At 46.7% G+C, this 8,970-nt stretch overlaps 1 protein-coding gene across 1 annotated transcript in view; it reads right to left on the bottom strand.

The window, feature by feature from the left end:
• Nucleotides 1-1,343: 1,343 nt before the first annotated feature.
• LOC104077914 (coatomer subunit gamma-1) overlaps nt 1,344-8,970 on the bottom strand; it is a gene marked incomplete at both ends in the record, with an annotated part of 10,709 nt that continues 3,082 nt past the window's right edge. Inside the window, 13 exons of the mRNA XM_009579337.1 lie at nt 1,344-1,486; nt 1,856-1,924; nt 2,336-2,461; nt 2,570-2,673; nt 3,018-3,093; nt 3,473-3,716; nt 5,113-5,208; nt 5,680-5,868; nt 6,626-6,693; nt 7,467-7,600; nt 8,065-8,222; nt 8,374-8,460; nt 8,789-8,881. Coding sequence (XP_009577632.1) covers nt 1,344-1,486; nt 1,856-1,924; nt 2,336-2,461; nt 2,570-2,673; nt 3,018-3,093; nt 3,473-3,716; nt 5,113-5,208; nt 5,680-5,868; nt 6,626-6,693; nt 7,467-7,600; nt 8,065-8,222; nt 8,374-8,460; nt 8,789-8,881 — 1,587 coding nt within the window. The remainder of the gene's footprint in view (nt 1,487-1,855; nt 1,925-2,335; nt 2,462-2,569; nt 2,674-3,017; nt 3,094-3,472; nt 3,717-5,112; nt 5,209-5,679; nt 5,869-6,625; nt 6,694-7,466; nt 7,601-8,064; nt 8,223-8,373; nt 8,461-8,788; nt 8,882-8,970) is intronic.

The raw sequence follows: 8,970 nt of genomic DNA, 5'->3' as shown, positions 1-8,970 counted from the left end.
GTGGAGTCACCATCCCTGGAGGTATGTAAGACGTGTAGATGAGGAGCTTCGGAACATGGTTTAGTGGGCATGGTGGTGTTGGGTTGACGGTTGGACTCAATGATCTTTGAGGTCTTTTCCAACCTTAATGATTCTATGATTTAAATGCTTTAGGGGAGAAACTAAAACCCTGCAGGGGACTCCAGTGCTCCAGCAAACGTTTTGTTGTTGTTTTTGGGTTTTTGTTTGGGGTTTTTTTGTTGTTGTTGGGTTTTTTTTGTAAGGAAACAACACTTAAAATGAACCAGCACACAACTACCCAAAGCCTGCCCTCTGCAACCCAGGCAGGAGCACAAATTCAGCAAGGGCAGGGATGTGTCAGCTTCTGCCTGTTTCAGTTCACCAGTTAGTATGAACTTTATCTACTCTAGATGTACTTTGTCCTTTCTCCCTGGATGGTAATTCCCAGGTTAACTCTTTGCTGTATAGAAATGTGAGCAGTGTGTTGCCTACATCTTCTCACTTGATGCTACAGGGACAGAGTGCCCCACAGCAGATGGGAAGATGATCCTTTGCACAGCTCAAACTAGGGATAGTTTGAGCAAGTTTCAGGAAGCTTGATAGTTTCAGCAAGTCTAAACTTGCTGATTAGACTTTGTTCCAGCTGCAAGACAAGTCACTTAACCTCATACAATTGCATCTGGTGGATGGACAACAGAAACAAAGATCAACACCTACGAGGACTGTGTAAGCAGTTCTGAGCTTTTGAGGAAGAAACTGGCTAAGGACAAAACACTGCTGCTCACAAGCTAGCGTAGGACTCGCTGTGCCTTGAACTCCCCAAGGCCCAGGCAAAGATGCTGGCACATCAATCCTATCTCACATGTAGCAGCAGGGCAGTACAGCCAAGGCCAGACGTACAGAAAAAAGCACCTGTACTACACAGGCTAAAACAAAACGTAGGGGATGAAAAAGCTCTCCCCCACCACATCCCTTTTTTGGGTACCCTTTTCAGCCTCTCAGATGTAGTAAGCTTCACTCTTTTATGCCCAAACCACGTGCTTGGGGACCCCAAGGAAAGAACACAGCTCCCTTTGCCAACTGCTCAGTGAGAATAGCCCCATCTAGTGCTTATTTGATTTATTTTGACTGTATGTGTAAGCATTGTTCAGCCACACACACATGCTCCCTAATTAATTTTTTCTGAGGCTCTGCTGCCCTGGATGAGAAACTAAGGACTCCTTATTGCAATGACGTGCTTTGAACACAGATATCCCTGAGCTATTTCTTCCCAGTGGAGCTTTTAACCTGTCAGGAGCTTATTTTCCAATCCTCTTTCAGCACCACATGCCATAGCTACCTACCTGGAACACCATGTGGCTGACAAACGTGTGCTTGGTGCAACGAACCACGTACTCTGTCTCCAGCTCTGTCAGGGCGACAGGCTCTGGGGAAGACTTGAAGAGCGGGCCCAGTCCCCGAAACTCTGGGATTGCCCCCAGTTGCTCTGAAACAGAGGACATAGAAACCATTGCCTTCCCCAACCCACAGGAAGGTGTTAGCTGTTTCAAAGCCCTCGTTTAAGCTGCCAGAAGCTGCTGCAGCAAGGACCTATGCATCAAATATCCATAAACATTCACTAGGGACTTGCAAAATTAAAGGCAGAGTCACCCTTTGCCCACATCTATTGCAAGATAGAAAGAACAGGACTGCAGGCACCCCCACCCCCCAGGAGTGAACGGTTGACTTAAAGTTGGGAGCCCATATCACTCTCCGAAAGAAGATGGGAAAAAACCAGAGGGGCTAAGCCAGGCTCAGCAAGAGGTGGCTGTGTGTTCTCACACACAGGCATAGGAAAGGCCTTGCATCAGTTTACCTTGGAATATTTCTTGCCGTGTTGCTGCCACCTTCTCTGGCTGTTTGACTACAGCAACAGGGGCATTTTCTGCAAAAGAAAACAAATAAACAAACAAAAACACCCCAAAAGATTTGAAGGTGAAGAGTAAGAAGTAACTAAATCAGAAAACAGATCGATGTCTGGAGAGGGAGCTCATTTCTCGTCTTACCATGGACTAGACACCCGTATTTAGCTTCCTAAACACCTCTGGAACTGCAGCAGCTCCAATGAGGATTACCAACTATTACTATTATTAGCAATTGGACTAAACTGAAACACTAATGTGGGAGCAACCAGATTTGCTGGCCTTAGTCTTTACAGAAGATGTAATCCCACAAAATTCAAATAGGATGGAGCTCAGCAATTCCCAGCAAGCCCAATGCAGTCTGTTGTCCGAGGGCTGGAGCTGCAAGGGAATTACTAGCAGTTTGGACCAGCATTCAGGGAACTGTTCCTCACCTGCTCTTTGCTCGACGATAGGAGCTGTTGCCAAAGGAACAGATTTCAAGTCAAAGGGTTTCTCAGAGGGCTCCAGGGTGTACTGATGCAGAGCCCTCTCCAGGCCAGGGATGGACACTGTCAAACCTGGGGACAGAAGGGACAGGTCACTGAAAACATAGATAATGCCAGCTCTCTGTCACTTGTTAAACCAGGAAAGAGGTACAGACTTGTTTTAAAGACCTCCTGCATTACCATTCAGGATGTAGCCAGCATTGAGAGCTTTTTGCTTCTGCTCCAGAACATTCAGGTAGAAGGTGGCTCTGTCTCTCACTTCGTTGTCATCATCCATCACACACCTGAGAGGAAAGTGAAAAACTTTCTTCAGTGCAAGGCAGCAGGGTCCACACGAATGAATCCAGGTGACTAAGCCACCTTACAGGGCCAGAAAGAACATGCCATAGGAGACAACCAGCAATCTACTAGTAATTGTATCAGAAAAGCAATCATCTGCCACACTTGACTTCTGTCCACTTTGTAGTGCTGAATGTAGTGGTGATCCCATCACAGGATCGCAGGTACCCACTGCACCTTCTCAGATCCACAGCTAGAAGAGACTACACGTGCATGGGGATGCTAACAAGCTCTCAAGTGAACAGGGTTTTTCACCCAGGATGTTGAGAAACTCTGAGGTACAACTCACCTTTTCAGTAACACCAAGATACTGGGTAACATCTCCTCATTCTGGGCTCCAAACTTAGCCAGGGCACTTACAGCACCTGTAGCACAAGTCACGAAAACAAGATTAGAAAGCAAATAAATCAGCTCAAGTTTCCTCCATTTGCTGGCCTTGATCAAATGCCACGTCAGAGATGCTAGCACTAGTATAAAGCATTACTGTGACTAGAAAGAGACAGATGTATTACAGCGAAGTGCCTGCAAACCTCCTCCGCCTAGTTTCAGAGTCACAGCATCTCCCTCCCCATTTCTTAGCTGCAGGCCACCTCTTCCATCAATACTACTGCAGGATCTTTGCTGTGTAAAAAGATCTGCTCAGGACTAGAGCAAATCACAATCCTCAAAAGCAGAGGTGTTCATACACTGTATTTCCTTGAAGATCTGTTATAGTGCAGACAGCCTTCCAGGTCTGTCTCTTACCTGCCCGGACTTCTTCATGCTCCAGGACAACCCTGTTGTAGATGAAGCGAATGTATTTGGAGGGGTTGTTGGTTTTGGGCCCTTCCTGCCCCAAGAGGTGGAGGATACGAGTGGCCAGCACAGTGAACTCGCAGTCCTCGATGAATTCACAGAGGTGAGACAGGCCTGTCTCTTTGCTCTCCGAGTTCTCCTCAATGATGCTGATGATGCAGTCCACGATGGCTCGCTTGTATTCAAAGCCACCCTAAGGAACAAAAGGGAACTACTCAGCTGGAAATCTCAAAGTATTTTAGACTCTGAACTAGCCAGACAGGAAAGAATATCCTTCAAAAAGGTCACTCACACTCAGTGCTTTTAATGTGTGTTTGAAAGGAGAAGGGCAGTAATGCTGCTGCCACTTTTGACCCTCTTTACACCTGGAGGGCCAGCTAATATTCAAGCTCTCTTGCCAGCTCCCTTCAGAACAGTTGCAGTGAAGAAAAAAAACAAGTCCTAACGAGGTAAAAGAACCCATCTGCCTGAAGGGTGACATAGTGCATCTCCTTCAAAATCCTCTGCTGCTAGAATTAGTGCATTAAAACAGCCATATGGGAGGAGAAAAAGCCCAACCCTCTCCCCTTTAGCACCAGACATCTGAGGATGAATCACAAGAGAAATATATTAAGGATCATATCTGCCACAGCAGGACCCAGCAAATAGCCCCATTAGTGTGGCAAGACAGGCAATCAATATCTCCCCAGGCACACCCCATAACCTGACATGCCGTTAATGCTTGGTTATCTTCAGATATTATTTACTAGTGTCCTCAATACACACCAGGGGATTAAACTGCAGACTATCCTCTCCCAATTACATGCACAGTGCTGGGCATTTGGGGGATCTTTCTGGAGCTACTTTGGATTAAAAAAAAGCTTTAAAACAGAATGGTTTGAACTACAAAACCACATTCAAAATTGTACCATCCACCCACAGAAAATCTGGGAAAGGAGAATGGTCCATTTTTCACAGGAGCAAAATGAGATGCTCTGGTTTGTTCCCAAATGAGAGGCTGTAATTGGCAGAAAGTGATGTCAGAGCAAGCAGTGGTGCCAGCTGTGTTGCAGGCATGTTAGCTCATTTAGAAACAGCCTCAGCAAGCCTCTGTAAAGCTGTCTTTCTGCAATTTCTGTCTGACTGAATGCAGAGAATGGCTATAGGTACTCGTGATCCCTTCACTGCCACAGCACAGAGAACAGAACAAAAGTGATCCTGTGTCATCAATAAATAGGTTGTTACCAAATCTTTGTGTACAGGACAAAACTTCTTGGAATTTGCTGTCAAAGTATAAAAGAAAGCTGGTTCAAATGTGAAACACACATGGACTGCCAACAGATCTGTTGTTGCCTGCATTTGCTTTGAGAGTTAATAAACCCCCAGAAAAATCAAAGAATGAAAACCACATTAAAAATATGCCTGGCAGTATGCGTATAACCATTATGCACAGCTGGCCATTTCTGCCAGTTAGACTGCAAGCCTTTTAGAGAGAGGCTCTCACTGCACAGCATTATCAGTAAAAGCTTGACTCTCACAGGGGCCACTGTGCAGTCCTGCAGTTCATGCATACAAACAAGGAACACAAAGTAGTTGTCCTGCAAACTTACCTCTTCCCGAAGCATAGTGAAGAGAAAGTTCATGAGGACGGCATGTTTGCGAGGGTACTTCTGACACAGTGCATTGATGGCCTGCACCACTACAACCTGGAGGAAAAGGGGGGCAAGTAAAAAAGGATTCTGTCTCACCAGGCAGGAAAAAGTAGTTGAATTGTGTTAATTTTGTGCTGGTCCCTAGCCTGGAAACTACGTGTTTGCCTTTACTTATCCAACAAATGCAGTTCCAGGAGGTACAATCCTAGGAATTGGAGGAGATTGATCTTTATGCACTGGCCAGCCCCTCGCAAAAGCCCACACCCACTGGAAAGAAGAAAAAGAGATTTAATTCTCAAAGGGCATCTCCCCAGAAGAGAGCACGTGACTTTGGAGCTGGGTGCTGTACGACTGAGGCATGGCTTAGGCCCATAGCCTCAGATTTTTTCTCTTCCCTGCAAATGCTCTGCAGCCCAGCTCCTGGAAGCAGCTCCATGCAGGTTTCAGAGTGCACACACAAACATGGACAAAGACCAAGGGCTTTCTTCAGAAATCTGCGTGTCCCTCCTCCTCCCACTTCCTTACTTTGAACTCATCTGAGATTTCTGACATGAAAGAGGAGATCTGCTTCATGAGCCGGTCAATGCTGCTCTCACTGCCCGTTTTCAGCAGTGTGGTGATGGCCAGGGTGGCTATGCTGCGGTTGGAATCCGTCACAAGGTTCTCCAGGTCTAGATTACAGGCAGTCACAGCGGATGGGTGCTTCATGGCCACCTAGAGCAGAGAAGAAAGAGTGGAAATCACTCAATAGATGCAAAACGGCCCAGCTGGCAAAACCCACCAAGTCTCTATAAGCTCTCACTCCTTCCTGTAAAAATAAATGCTACAGACTGTACATGAAGGTCATCTCAGACAAACAACTAATCTGAGGCTAAAGTAACAAGCTCTTTCTTCCTGCAGAATTGCATCTCTTGCTGAAGAGAAGCAGTAGTAATAAATTATGTTACTATTTTTAACTCCCTCATTCTCCTCTATATATTAAGAAAAGAAAGCTACGAACTCCCAACAAAAATTTGGCGAGCCTAGCTGTGCAGAACAGCTTTGTGGGTGGAAGCACAGCAGTTACCAGACACTGCCATTCTGTCTTTTTCTTTTTTAGAGTTTACAGGGTCCAGGGAAAAGCTGGAGCAAAGATTGCCACGGAGCAGGCAAGAAGCAGCATCAAGGTTTGATCCCTGTTCTACAAGGAGCTCCTTCACTATGGGAAGCTCACAAGGGAAAGCAGTAGGACATAAGACCAGTGACACTCTTAGAGAGACCTGTGAAAATGACTGCTTTTTTTCTTTTTTCCTTCTATAAAGTGTTCTTTGAGGTTTTATTCCACTCAGAAAGCAATGAAATGTAAGGCTGCAGCCCAGGGTAGAGGTTATTCACACAAAATCATCACATAGTCTGGTCCCCTTTCTCTTCTGAAGTCTGCACCTCCCTGCACAGGAGAAACTATTACAGCTCCCAAGAGACTGGCTCCTACCTTGTTGAGGGTACGGACAGCTGCATATCTCAGTGCTGCTTTCGGGGAGCTGCAGAACAGCTGCAAAACTGCAAGGTGGGAAAACCAACACAGGCAGACGTTTAGGCAATCTATTATTGAGAAGCCTTTCATACCTAAAGCAAGAGCTTCAATGAAGAGATAGCTGCAAGCACAAGATAACTAGAAGCATGCTTAAGAAGCAACTGCGAATTTACCAGCTTCCTCCCTCCCTCCCTGTTGTCCCCTTTGCCATACATCCCTGCTGACAACCAACTAGCTCTTACTCACCTCCCTCTTCTTCCATGGTGTTGCTATCCTTCGCTCCTCTTGAAAGCCAATTTCATCACTTTGTCATCTTTCCTATTAAGTCAATTTGAACCGCTATTCTCCATTTCTATGCAAACCCTGTTCCTTTCCCAGGGCTGGCCCATGAAGGGCACCCTCCCTGCAGAGAGGCAACACACAGCCTCCCTACCTGCCAACAGTCCCAGATCAGGAGAACCTTTGGACTGGACTGAGCTGGGAAGGCAGGACCCCAACACCTTGGCTTCTTGCACAGTTACACTCAGTCTAAAGCATTTATCAGCCAGAATTCAGCCCTGTTTCACAGAAAAAAAGACCCCTCTAGCAATCCACACTTGAACACACCAGGCAAATACCTTTACAGGAGCAAAGCTATTCACACACACCACAGGCTCTCAGCAGCAGCATAAAGCCACAAAGGGTACGGCAACATTACAAGCCTGAAACTACACAAGGTCGTTGTTTCTTAGGGTAATCAGCAGGTGTCACCACTGCAGGCCCATAATCCCCTTGCCATTGCCATGAGTGCCACATTTACCGGAGACAGCCGGAGCCAGCTCTTTGGCAGTGCAGTTGGGCAGATTAACGATGGCAGATGCAGCTTCATAGACCACCATCTCATGCTTGTTTCTTAGGCAGCTCTCGATGAAATCAAACAGGGGGCTATCGCGGCTAAGGGACAAAAAAAAACAGAAGAAGAATTAAAACAGAAGGTGCTAACAGAAATGAAGAATCCGGCAGCAGAAATGCACAGGTCCCATAGACCATGGAAAGCTAAAAGCAGCCATAAATCCACTGTCCCCAGGTTTTGCAGTGATCATTATACTGTAGAAAGACAGAGAAAATGAAGAAGAATATCTCAATAAAGAACAGCTATGCAAAACAGCCCAGAGAAACAAGAAAGTATTCGATGTGCAAACATACAGACAAGACTCACAGAAGCCATCTCATAACAACCATGAAAGCATCCTGTATTTTCTCTGCTGCCTTTTACCCAACAATAAGAGGGTAGAAGCTGCATGCTGCTCTTCAAAGACAGAAATAATTGTCCCCATGAGATGGCAAGCGAGCCTGCAAGAGGAGATGAAAGCAGGACCTGGGGAAATTCTTCCAGCAGGGCAAAGGAGCCCCCTCACCTGCCAGCCTCTTCCTCCAGCAGCTTGCTGGCTACCCGAATCATCATGCAGTAGGCAAACGGTGACTTGAGGCCGTGGCGTGTGAACTTGCTGAGCATCTTGTTGACTGCCAGGCGGTCATTCTTCCGCACATGGTAGAGCAAGCCCAGAGCATGATACTGTGCAGGGAAAGATACTGTCACAAACCCACAGTGTGTTCTTTCCACTTTTATCCCCTCTGTTGCCCAGAAGTGCCTGGCTGAGCTCTAGCAATTTGCTCCACTCCCAGCTGCCGCTTGCTGTTCCCTGAGTTGGTGGTGGGTTTCCTACCTGCACCATGATGTTGTCACTGGAAGCTGCCTCCTGAGCCTCATTCACCCAGCGTTTTACCACATCATAACTGGTCTTCAGCAGGTGCTGGGGGGAGACAAAGCCACAGACAACCGTAAGAGAAGGATGGAGGAAGCTTTGGGAATCACAGCTCATATTAAGAAACAACGAGCCTTCCCCATGAGAGTGCTGGCGGGAGCAACTCATAGAAGAGCAAGGGATCAGCATGCAGAGACCTGGCCATGAGGCTGCAGCCTCAAGAGCTCAATAATCTCTCACAAAGTCAGCACCTCAGTTCACAAAATGGAGAATAGCAACAATGAAACCCTGAAACTCCCAAGATGTCCAGTCCCACCACAGATGACTGCTTCTCAGTTTGACTGTCCCTCAGGCCCGCCCTGCAGGGCATACATACCAAGGAGGACACCAGAGCAGAACTGGAGACACTTGGCACTTTGTCAACAATCGCCTGCTTCATGTAGCGCTCGATGGCCTGCAACATGGTACTCTGCAGGGAGAGGGAAACAACAGCTGATACAGAAAAGCTGTTAAGAGTGTGAAAGGGGAGATGCAAAGGCATGAAAAGCAGAGTGGAAG

This window comes from Fulmarus glacialis, unplaced genomic scaffold (genome assembly GCF_000690835.1).
Source record: "Fulmarus glacialis isolate BGI_N327 unplaced genomic scaffold, ASM69083v1 scaffold21080, whole genome shotgun sequence".
NCBI lineage: Eukaryota > Metazoa > Chordata > Aves > Procellariiformes > Procellariidae > Fulmarus > Fulmarus glacialis.
Note: the sequence above shows the minus strand (reverse complement) of the source record. Positions and strands in the feature narration are given on the sequence as shown.